The 12,852-nt window shown below is 45.2% G+C and overlaps 1 protein-coding gene across 1 annotated transcript; it reads right to left on the bottom strand.

Annotated features, from left to right (window-relative positions):
* Positions 1 to 4,711: 4,711 nt before the first annotated feature.
* LOC102387451 (nuclear receptor subfamily 2 group F member 1-A) lies at positions 4,712 to 12,852 on the bottom strand. The gene is made up of 5 exons (XM_025207806.1): positions 12,501 to 12,852; positions 7,582 to 7,769; positions 6,195 to 6,295; positions 5,371 to 5,405; positions 4,712 to 5,144 (listed from the first exon to the last, which is right to left on the bottom strand). Exons 1-5 carry the CDS (start codon positions 12,850 to 12,852, stop codon positions 5,038 to 5,040), a joined length of 783 nt encoding a protein of 260 aa, XP_025063591.1. The 3' UTR covers positions 4,712 to 5,037.

Genomic DNA, 12,852 nt, shown 5'->3' with positions numbered 1-12,852 from the left:
TTCCTGAGAGACATGCATATTTTAAAACAACAAAGCAAGCTCGAAACAAGGCTTAGAGGAGGAAAAAAAAAACTTGGAAAGAAGTTACTAAGTGACAAACATCTGTCAACATGGACTAATTTGTACGCTCTCTGGAAAAATACCTGACTAGTTTAATTTATAACTTCAGGGAGCAGTGTATAGTTTGCAGTAAGTTGTGTGCACTCTACTTCTCAGAAACCTTGTTAGAAATGGATTTGAGCTCAACGCTGGAAGTTTAAAGAGCTTTCTGGCCTAGAGATGAGAGTCACAATTCCTCTTTTTTTCTGGCTCTTTGTGGAGAATTTTGTCACCGTTTGGAGAGGAGCGTTAATCGGGAAATAAGCAGGGGAAAAGACAAAGCAAACACCGATGTAAAGACTTGCTCTTTTCTTTTTTTTCTTTCCTTTTTTTTTAAAGCAACCGGTAGTTTTCACCCTGTAGGGGGAAAAAAATGAAGCTCTTTTTGATATGCCCCATAAATCGTACGTAAGAGCGAAAAAAACCTCATGATACGCATATGTGTAACCACACCAAAGCTTCTTGCTACAGGTGACAAAGGAAAAGTAGCAGACCACTTTCACCATCACTGGTGCAGCTCTTTACACTGCCGCGATAGCACACGCACGGGCACGGGCATTATATGGAAGGGATAGAAGTTTGCACAACCCATTGGGAAACAACAGTGGGTAGGGCCTTGCCCATTTGTTTTTTTAACATCTTGCCTCTTCTGGAACCAAGTGGAAGTTAGTTCACTGCGCAGAGCCCACGTATAAATCTGTTTCTCTTAGAGAGTTGAAGACAAAAGGAGAGGAGGCCTAGTGGTGAGCTGGATATCTCTGTTAGTTGTCAGTGCAGGTCCATGGGCAGGGAGGGAATGCTAATGAGGCTTTGCAAAGCGGACTGAAAACTCTCTCTCTCTCACACACACACACGGTCTCTCCCCCTCTCCCTCCTATACCCACAGAGTGTGCTCTCAAACACTCGCATAGAATATCCTTGTCTGATTCTCACACACAGAATATCCCTCTCTGAGACACGCACAGCCTCCCTCCCCTGCACACACAGGATCTCTGTGTCTGCCTTGCAGACACCCTGAACCTCTGACTCTCTCTCATGGGCTGTCTCTCCCTCCTCTCGCAGCCCAGGGATCGATAGCTGACCCCACGGTTTGGCCAATGCTTTATTTATTTGGCCAGGCAATGATATTATCAGCCTTAAACGTTATATACAGCAAATGTCTTCCTAAATCAACACAATAGGATAGCTTACAGCAACCAGACTGATCTCCCTGAAAGTACTCCCCCCCCCAAAGTTCCCCCCCCCCCCCCACTTCTCTTTCCTTCTCCTTTTTTCTTTTCTTTTTCTTTTCTTTTTTTTTACAGGTGGGGTTATTTTATACTCTGTAGTTTTGGATTTGATCCATTGCTTTAAGCTTGATGGAGGGCTCTGCAGACAAGGAGATGTATATACACTATTATACAGCCATCATTGAGATTACTAACAGTGATTCTCTTGTCAGCCAGACGGTCCTGCTTTGAAACACTACTCACATTATCCTGATTTTTCAAAATTGGGGTAAAAGTGTTTAAAAAAGATACAGTTTCCTACTGTCCTCTTTGTTAATTGTTCTCTTTAGTAGCAATTATATTTATAAACCGGTCTGGTACCTTTCACGTTGTGTCTTTGTGTTTCCAATGGAAACCACGTGGGGGGAATGAGCCTTCCCCTGTTTCCCCAATCATACAGGCATTTAGATTTGAGTTACAACCATCACCAGGCCAGAAATAATAATTGGTGACACAGTCACCAAGGTCATACGTTTTACACCGTGCAACCTCACAGCAGCTCCGAGCAAGCTATTGTACTTGCAGCTGACAAGGCAAGAGACGGGGGCTTTTCTATGCCAGTCCTCTGTAATTTTGTTTTACAGGTGGTTACACCTTGCACCAGAGAAAATATCCTGCAGGAAGATGCCTGCAGTTTTTTTTTAACTCCAGTCATCCACCAGGCACCCAGAGACAGAGACGGAGACAGAGATAGAGACAGAGAGAGGAGGGAGGGCTGTAAGACTGAAGTCACCTTATTTTTGTGAGCTCGACACTTCCCCCCCTTGCTCTCCAGCCGGTTGGGGCTGGGATCGGAGGGGGAGCCCGAGATATTTAGGGGAGCATTTTACTCCAGATCCTTCAATGAAAAAAAAAGGGAGTCGGAAAATGGATTCGCTGACAAGTAAGGATAATAAATGAGAGGCGCTTTCAGATAGATATCTCAGACGTGAAATTGCGCCCAGCTGGTTGTGTAAGCAAACAAATAGTTTCATGTTAGGGACTCTCGACTTGTGGCTTGATGAATAGAACACGACAGAGGTAAATGGCTCTTTAACTCATTTAGGAATAAAACTCTTTGGCTTCCGAAGTAAAAGACCTGGTGACGCCATGGATCCTGAGCAAGCACTTTAACAAGAGTTTTATGAGTTTCCACTTGTGTTCCCAAATAGCCCTCTCCCTGCCCCATCTCGCCCCCCTTTTCCCCCCCTCCCCCTCTGTGAAACAGTCTCATGTTAGGAGGAATCACCACCTCATTAATGCTGGGAAACCCGGCAGGTTTGCAAGGTGGCAGAACAACGTGCTGGCGACCAGGCAAGCAGTGGAGGAGAGCAACACGCTCCATATGTGTGTGCATATATATTCCCACCAAGCACCCTTGAACTGCTGCAGTGATATTCCTCCCCGGTCGCTCTGACCCGGATGGTGTAAAAACCACATCAAAGCCAATGGCAGCGAAGCGAAATAGGAAAGGGACCGCTGGGCATTTTTTTTAATGCATTGCTTAATTTTCTTGTTTCAGTCATTCTGTTTCCAAAATGGGGAGGAGGGCACTGGAAAGAAGCTGGGGTTGGGGAGGAGGAGGATTTCTAAAGAAAGCACGCAATTAGACAGGCTTAAGGATCGGGTCTGTGAAAACATTATTTCAAGGCTCAAAGCTAACCTCCAGAATAATCACAATGTTCCATGAAACCCGAGGAAGCAGAGCGCCAGGATCTGTAATAACCGTGTAACATGTCATTAGGGGACACTGTTTATGAATGCCTCTTCACTTGATCATTGGTGGTGTAGTTGGTGAAACAATATCTATCCATCCATCCATCCATCCATTCCAGCAGGGCTGTTCCACCAGGAGGCGAATGTGCAGTCTTGCTAGTCTAGCAGTTCCTTGGGGGAAACTTCCTGAGATCCCTTTTTGATTTATAACTGAGGCTTGTGTCTACATCTACAACAGTTTACATCTACTTCAAAGCAGCCAAAGTTCTCAGGCGCTCGGTGTGTTTGCGGGAAAGGGAAGGCCTGACTTTCATATGTCAAAGGTAATTTTCTCATAAGGCAGAGGGAGTTTGGATTAAGCCCCTTTCCGTCTACTAAAATGTATTTTCGCTCGGTGTTTGGAGTCAGTCTCCTTTGCAATAACTAAAGTGGAGTTTACTTTTTCCTTTATTACTTTTACAGTAACGTAAAATCACCTGGAGCCGGAGGCGTCGGAGGAAACGCTTTGTATAATATCCATTATTTATCTCCCACTAAAAGAGCATCTCTGCATATAGGCGAACCTGCCTGTGCGACGCATTATTAAACCCGACCCTCTCAGTGGTGTGATGTGTGCAGTAAAAAGTGCCACTTACAAGGCTTTTCAAATCCCTGCTAATTTTAAGGGATGCCAGAGGGGCCGGGGCCATCCTTTTCTCCCTTGTAGATGTTTCTAAACCATCTCTGCTCTGCTCTCGGCTCTGATAGAAGGCGGCAGACTCAGGACTGCCAAAACTGGCTTCCCAGGTCAGCTGAGCCAGAGACTGAAATCTAGACAGGGAAAGGGTCAGATACGATTCTCTCCCACCTTTCCCTTCGGCCCGAAAACCATCTATTTAAAATAAATAAATAAATAAATAAATAAATCCTCCCCCCCACCTCCCAAAACCAGCAAGGTTTATTTGATCTCCCCGGGTAGGCAGAGATCCTGCCCTGACAGTCTACCAAGAAATCAGCTGTGGCTCAAGCACAAAGGAGGCGGACTCCAAATATTGATTTGATTGAATGGCAACACCCTAATTGGGGTGTGGGAGGAAGCAAGCGAGTCAGTGGGAAGCTAAAAGGTATGGCCAGGTCACTATATTGCAATGAGTAAACCTGTGCATTGCCCAAGTCTGTGCCTTATAGTGTCTGAGTGCTGACAAACTTTTTAATGAGCACACCCTGTGACTGCAGCGGGAAAAAGCAAACAGCTGCGCTGCAGACAGGCCCTGGCAGAGTCATTTTTGCAGCCAGCAGAGCAAACCCCAACTTGTATTTGACCCAAGCGGGGACACCATCAAAGCACTCGCTTCCACTGCAAAGGCGGGGAGGAAATGCAGCAGTCGGGTCAAGGAAGGAGTCTGAGGCTAAGCAAGGCAACAAGGCAGGAGAAATGTAACTAGAGGTGGTTTCCAAACAGCATATTGTACGTAAGAACCAGCTGATTGAGGGACCCTGGCCCTTCTCCACATTAACATTGCAGCACACACTGGGCGACCAGAGACAAGATGAGACAATGTATCTTCAGCAAATAACGGCAGGGCCAAGAGCCCGGAGGGTGGCCAAGGGACATCTCCCCGCACACAACAGATACTGGAGAGTGAATACTGCAGCACACAACACCGTATATAAGCAAAGTTTAATAAGGGAACGAAACACTTCTTGCTAGGCACATACATGGAAATCAGTGCAGCTCGCACACCGCCTGCACCCCTGCGTGGTTCTTGGCAATCGCTGGGTTATCATTATTCATAAATAGGAAAATTAATTGAAAAATACGTTTCTGACCTACGAAAAAGTTTCTCTGTTTTCATCAGTGGGATCACACTGTAATGAATATATTTACATCTCATTGGAAGGAAGCGAAATCTCCTCGCTCAGAGCCACGCTGTATCCTCTCCCCCACCATCCTCATCCCACCCCACACCCATCCCATCAAAACAATGCTGAAGGATCACTCCAGTCTCTCCAAGTGCTGAGCGGCCGAGTTCAAGCTCTGCTTTCCCTTGTCTCTCTGTAGAGAGCACGGCTGGTCCACCCTCTCTGCCTGGGGAAGCCGACCTGGAGGAGGAACAAAGCTGTCGCCTACAGAGCACCATGTGAGTTGGGGAGGGAGGGAAGGGTGGGGGGGGGAATTGTGTCTGATTTCCACCCTGGCGTCCCAGGTTTGAAATAATCAGGCCCAGAGCTGCTCCCAGGAAGACAGCTCGGGTCTCCATATTGAAATTGGCTCTACCCCCATAGAATATCTGCCCGCGCTGTTGATTATCCAGCTATAAGTGCCTACTGTATAGAGCTGCTCTCGCCTCGGATCGGCTGCGCCTGGAATATTAAAAACCCCAAGCGGGTTGGATTGAAGGATCTTGTTAATGCAAAAAAAAAAAAAAAAAGAGAGAGAGAGAAAAAAAAAGAGGAAAAAAAAAAAAAAAACCAAACCAGGGGAGCATGGACAGCAAATTAAAAGAAAAACATTGCCAATGACTCCACAAATTGAAAATCTTGCCTCATCCGGGTTTGTTTGGAGGGCGCGGAGGGTGGGGGGGGGGGGGAAATGTTATTTTTAAAGATCCAGCTTTATTAATACGTTAAGAAAGAGCTCCCTTGGCAGTATGTGTTCTTACAGCTCCGTCTCAGATCCTATAAAACATTAATGCACTGAAAGCTGTTACAGAGATCTGCACCACCAGCTAGAAGCATTGTGAAGCCTTTACCTTCAAAGGAGCTCCATTATGGAAACGATTTTTAAATTAAAAAGGAGAAAGGGGGGAAAAAAAAACCCGGGGCTTTTGCACACTTCTCCCATCCTCGCTTTCTAGAGGCCACAGCCCGTGGACCCAGCTAGGATGTGTGCCCGCGTCCCTAATAGACTACACGTGTGGATGTGTGGGATACACAGGCGCACACACACTCATACACCACCCAACGAGTAAACCTCCGCTTAGATTTCTATATTAATGGGTTGGGAATATCCTTTACACTTAGTGACTGGAGGAAAGAAAAACAATAATACCGATCCTTTCAGCAGATAGCAAATGCAGCGCAGAATCAGAACACACACTGGTGGGTCTTTTGAGTCCTTGGGTAATAATAATAATAATAAAAAACACCCACCAAGCCTGTAACAAACGAATAATGACTACAGTCTGCCTTATATTGTACACCTCCGCACAGTGATGGTAGAATACAGTGACTCCAATCCTTGCCATTGAATTCTAGAAGGAAACAGCAATGGGGAAACTTAGCAGAAACTTCAACTTGACAAGAAGGGTGTTTCAAAATGTGTAGAGCGGTATATACGCACATCGCGTTAGGAAAAGGCTACTATACAATCTCAGAGAAACTCATTCCTCTCTGGCATTGAACTGCTTGTGTTTCCACTTGCCTCTTATAAAAGCCTTGACATCTCCGCTCTCAACTGGCACAATCAAGTCAATCCTGGACCATTTATACAACTCTGTGATCCTTTGATTAAAAAAAAATCCAACTTCTCCCATTTAAATGCTAGCGGAAGTTAAAGGGTAGGGAGCATATATATTTTTATCAATTCTGTTTGGCATGTTTCAAGCAACAAGACTCATGGGTGGTGGGCTGGGTTTTTTTTTTTGCTAAATTCTTTTATTTTTGTTTAAATTCTCACTTCAATTTTAATTCTTGAAGAACAGCTTCGACAACATATATCGCACTCATTATAAGAAGCAAAGGGTTATATCAAAAATTATTAGTATAGAATCACAGGAAACCTGGTTTGGAACCAGAAAAAAATACAAAACAGATATAGATACATAGACACAGGACATTTTTTTTAATAATTATTTGGAAAATGTTATTTTCCCCTAATTCTTGTTTCTTGTTTTTTCCTTTATGCGCATACGTTGTTTTAAGTTTTACAAAAAAAAAAAAAAAAGAAAAAAAAAGAAAATAAAGACTAATATTTTACAAAATGAATAACAATGTTCGTGGTAAGTGTTTGCGTGTGTTTTTTTTTTTGTGGGGTTTTTTTTGTTTTGTCTTTTTTCTACACAAGATTCAGTTCAACTTCAGTGTTTGTTTCTGTACAGAATATATCCACATCAGTCCACAATAAATCCTGGAAGATCCATTATTCTCCTTCTGGCTTGATTAAAATCCCCTCGGTCCTTTTAGTTATTTATGTTTATTCTTATGTCTGTCCCCAACATTTTCCACAGACACCAGGTCCTTCCTGTTCCTTTCACCCAGGGTGACAGAGCTGATCCTACGCGAGTCTTTATGCATGTATTTTTTTGTTCATTGTCTCTCTCTCTCTCTCTCTGGTTTTTTTTTTGTGTGTCCTCTGTTCCCCCCTCTCTGCACCCCGACTGCTCGCGGGTCGTGTGTTCCTGTGGGTGCTGGTCCTCAGGGTCCCTATGGGGGTGGAGGCCGGGCTCTAGGAACACTGGATGGACATGTAAGGCCAGTTGAAGCTGCTCCCAGACAGTAACATATCTCTGATGAGGGTTTCAATGGGGGTTTTACCTACCAAGCGGACGAAGAAGAGCTGCTCGATGACTGAGGACGAGACGGTGCGCAGGGAAGGCAGCCGCAGAAGCAGCTTCCCGAAGCGGCTAGGCTGGTTGGGGTACTGGCTCCGCACGTACTCCTCCAGGGCGCACTGAGATTTCTCCTGCAGGCTCTCGATGTGGGCAGCATCTGACAGGCCACAGGCATCTGCCCGGGCGGCCACACGCCGGGGAAGGAGACAAGGGGGGCAAAGAGTTAGTGACACAATGAGCAAACCCCCTTCGCGGGGCTGAGCTGCACCTCCCCATGGCCCCTGCCCACCCCCCGGCAGGCAGCAGCCCGGCGATCGCCCGCTCCCAGGCAGAGAGACACGCACGCAAACCTCCCTTTGTGCTTCCTCCTTCACCTTGGAAATAAATAATGTAAAACGGGCTGGGTTAGGGGGGGGGAGATGTAAGCAATCCAGCCGAGCCGCGGCAACCTGTCCTCTGCCAGGAGTGCATGGAGGAGAGGGAGGGGGGTGGGTGGGGAGGAGGAGCAGGGTTATTGTGTTTATGAGCGGATTTATTTTGTTTTACTGCCGCGCCTTGTCCCAGGAATACAACTCAAATGCAGAGCCAGGAGAGCCATCCATCGCATCCCTCTGACCCGCCACAGCATCCGCGCCGCCCCAAAGAAACGCAGCAGGACACACGCGTGCGTGTGCGTCTGTGTATCTCTCTCGACACGGATACATAGATTTATCTAGCTATATATCCAGATAGATATACCTATATCTAGCTATACACACACACACACACACACACACACACACACACACACACACGAATTTGTTGACACGCCTGGAAATTAGATCAAGCCAAAAATGCTGCAGGGTTTGGAGCCGCCTGCGCTGTGCAATCGCCAAAAAAGACCAAAAGAAAAAGAAAGAAAGAGATAAAAAGGAGGGTGTGCTCCTATCTGTGCCTTACATCAAGTAATTGAAAATTGGTCACATCTTGGTAAACTGTATAATAATCTAGGGGAATATGGCTCAGCTACTCCAGGCTGTGCTAAGCAGACATCTGCAGCTATCAGACACAAAGCTGGAAAGGGCTGCGGTGCCTGAGCATTGCCTAAATGTAGCCAGGAATATATCCTCCCTGGATGTGTGCATTTCAGATATATAGCCAGAAATATATCCTTCGTAGCCTGCAGAGTGCTGCGATCTAGGCAACTGCATACTAATCTGAGAGCATAAACTGGAAGCTTCCTTCTTTGAGACGCACATACATATACATAGATACCTATAAAAATTCCAAGACAGCGGATTATTGTGTATAAACTGATTAGTGAGAGACTTTCTCGGGAAACCACCGGCAGTGAAATGTAGTGGATTTGCCTTTATGGCTCAAATACCCACATTGTTTCATATATTAATAATAAATATTTAAAAAAACATAAGGATCACAGGCGAGCAGGGAGCTAGCAGTGCGGTTTAATATAGATCAAAGCCAGACTTTGCTAATATATAGATCTGTATATGAATGAATGCATGTTAATGGCCCCAAAAGGACGTTACAAAATTGTGAATGTAAAATTATGACCCTGGAAAGACACAACAAATTATTCAAAGCAGAAATCTGTGGCGACTGCATTTTTGAAGTTTATGTCTTTCTATTTCAAGAACTGGGTTTACAAAGATTTTTGAACACCTTCATCTACAATGCGATGGCCTCGAGCAAAAAGACAAATAAAACAAGCTATAATTCAGAAACTTCTGAGGGGGAAAAAAAACCCTTTGACCTGAGCTGCGGACTAGGCATCCCTCAGATATACAATTACCCTAGCCAGACTGTTTTGCTAATCCATACTGTACCTTTAATGCAGTGATATTTTGCAACATCTAAAGCACCAGGTTGGAATATAGATACTCATCAAAAGCACGGGCCTGTTCTTGTTTGCAATATATATCAAAACCACAGGCCTGTTCATATGTTGATTGCCACAAATCACACTCCATATTTACATATATCTTGCTATTTTACATGCATTATCTGCCCATTATGCACTGGGATCCTATTCAACTTCCAGACAATGCAATATGAAAGGGTCCTAGTGACACACTCACGGAATTTTTTAGGCTCCCTATGTCATACCCTTAAGGTTAGTAAAACATTTATCAGATATTTCCGTGAAATGCCCTACACTGCGACGTCCCTGGACCATCAAGGGAAGGAAGTTACCAGATAGAGGAGAAAAAAGGAAGAATACGGCTTGGGGTTTGCAATAGACATAGAAACACTCATGATTTTCTAATATAGTTAATATTTCCTGCCGCTTAATTATGGGAACTGCCCCTGGCATCTGGGTTCCTCTGGATTTTCTGAAAGTCCCCCCTCCCCACCTAATTCCTCACTTAAAAACAGGATGTAAAAATAATCAAGGGAAAAAAAGGCTCGATTCGGGGCTGGAGGCCAGAGAGCTGAAGCCCACGTAAGAAATCACGCACTACATATTTGCCACACGTGAATTATATCTCAGCCTAGGAAGGGAGGGCTGATGTGGAATGTCTGTGTGTCTCCCTTTTTATATAGCAGTGTGTCAATAAGGGAAAGCTCAATATTTCTTCCTGCAGTCTATGGAAAAGAAATTATGTAAATAAATAACCATTACTGTGCAGCACACACCAGCCTGATCCTTTGTGGTACAGGGAATGTATTTCATGTTACGCATTCGGAAGAGTTTAGTGTTCAGAAAATATAGATGTAATCAGCTGGCATATAACTAGAAATCAAAGTTCTTATTGCGCTGCAAATAGATTTATTGGATTTATGTTATCTAGCTGGACCCCTCCCTGGGAACTTTTATTTACTGAAATGGAGGTGTGTGCATGAATAGAGCTGGGGGGGGGGGGAAGGGTGGGAGAGGAGTTTTGGGTCACGACCCAAGCCCTTGGAAAATGGCCAGAATTTTACGGATTAAATATACTATCCGGAGCTCACATGTAAAAACCACAAGAGGAGAAGTCCACGCCAGCCTATTCCCTCCGTAAACTGCATTGCACAATGTGCCTAAAAATGTCTTTCCCATCAGTCAAAGTTTGCTTCAAAGTTGGATGACTTGGAGAAAGGCTTCCCCTGAATTCCCCTCTGGCGAGCAATCAAAACAAGTTTAGCCCAAAGTGGAAATATGTGCATGGGGGTGTGGGGAGAAGGTGAATTGCTCTTGACAGCTGTATTTCCAGCCTCTGATATGCCCCCATGCACTTCTCCTCCAAAATAATATTATCCTTCCCTTCCTACAGCCCATTCATGGTTTGGGCCAGTTGCTGGAGCCAGCCCCTCCTTGATACACTTTCAACTTTTACTTTGGGGAAGAAACAGATCCTATAAAACCCGAGCTCCAGTCCTAGCTGAGGTCCAGCATTTAAGAAAGAGGAAGAAAAATAAATAAGGGAGAAAAAGCCACTTCTGATTTGGGGCAAATGCCTTCGGTGGGCCTCCGCCATGCGAGAGCACTAAATATCACACCAGTTCCCTCTCGATTTAAACACAATCTTTTAAAGTTGCCTTTAAACCAAGGCAGGGTGGCCGCGATTGGCCGATGTATTGATGAACGCCCTGAAATGAATGGACAAGGCAAGGTCTGTAAGTCTGCAGGCAGACTCTGGAGTTAAATCAGGCTGATAAATGCTGCCAAGTCTCTTTGTCACTTTTGAAAAACATGTTTCCATCAAGAAGACTTATTAAGATAAAATGCATTAAAATGTCGAGCTGGCTATTCAGTAAATCTTCCATTTGTTTTAAGATCTGCACTTTATCCCTTGCAAAGAAATATTCCCTCCAACACTACAAGACTGCATTTGCACTGAAACTAAAAGGGGGCAGTCAAAGTACACGTCTCTGACCACCCTGCATACAAATTAGATCCTCCTGTCTAAATAAATTATCTGATGTTCAAATCGATATTAATACTACATTTGCTACATTACAATATTGTGCAAATTTAAGAGTCATTTTAATACAATGTAAATACTATTTTTCATGCATGAAAGGCAACAAATATTGATGGATTATCAACTGCTTACTGTTAAACAAGGCCTTTGAACGATTTGCCATCTTTGCTCAAGAATGCTTTTAATTTTGCTTCGGCCTAGTTTTGGGTGAGATTTATTAGGAGGATTTATTTGTGGCCAAGCAGGTTTAAAAAGAAAAGCAAGAAGGAAGAAAGGAAGGCAGAAAGCTGGAGTAGATGGACCCCAGTCTAAATGTATTTACAGCCTATCTCTAGGTGATCCGGCAAGGCTTCTTCTCTGGCTTTGTTTCTATTTGCTGTGTTTCCTGCATATTGTTCCCCTTTGATGTTTATATATTTCTCTCGCGCAGGTTACAATAATAAAAGATGCATTATATTCTTATAGGCTACAACCGGAGCACTTCAAAGGCGATGCTAATGCACTTCCCTGCTAGTTAATTTGAACCATCTATCATAAGAAAAATTGTTAACATGCATGCACGCATGTTTCCACCGCCTACACTTAATTTGATATTTTTTTTCCCAGGCAATCTGTTAAAATTCCAATATTTGTGCGGCTGTGCAGAGTGGGGAGCTCCCTCTCTCTCTCTCTCTGTGCCTCTCCCCAGTCTCCTCCCTGCCCCCTTAGACTTTCTGCCTCTTTCTCCCTCTGTTTTTTCTCCCCTTTGGCTTCCTTTTTTTTTGTGGTAGATCGAATCCATTTTTTACGATGCTCAATAACCTCAGCCGCTGCCAACGCGAATGCTTTCAGATCAGGGGAAATGAGGCCTCACTAAAGCAGGCTTATTTATGATGGATCTGTGCTTGCCACCCCCCCCCCTTTTTGCTCCAAGCATTTCAGGCAGGGAAAGGGCCCCGAGAAAGCCACACCAGCCCCCCGACCTCCCCCCTGGTAGCCCCATCTCCGCCGGACAGGCTCACCTGATGTGAAGAGGACGATGGCTTTGAGGCAGCTGTACTCCGCCGAGTCGACGTGCAGGGCCTTGAGCTTCTCCACCTGCTCCTGGAAGATGCGGATGTGGTCCATGAAGGCCACCACCCGGTCGGCGGACATGGGCGAGGCGTGCAGGCCGGCGGCGGCTAGCAGAGGGGCGACGTGCAGGGGCATGGAGCACTGCGCCGCGTTGAGCACGAAGAGCTCGCTCCAAGTGAGCCGCAGCAAGGCCACCTGGTCGGTGATCTGCAGGTCGGGGAAGAAGGGGATGTTGCGGGCCCACTCGACGGCGCTGAAGAGCAGGCGGGCGGCCAGCTCGCAGATGTTCTCGATGCCCAT

The sequence above is a fragment of the Alligator sinensis genome, unplaced genomic scaffold (assembly GCF_000455745.1).
Source record: "Alligator sinensis unplaced genomic scaffold, ASM45574v1 scaffold545_1, whole genome shotgun sequence".
Taxonomy (NCBI): domain Eukaryota; kingdom Metazoa; phylum Chordata; order Crocodylia; family Alligatoridae; genus Alligator; species Alligator sinensis.
The sequence above is the reverse complement of the archived record's forward strand: the minus strand, read 5'-3'. Positions and strand labels throughout refer to the sequence as shown.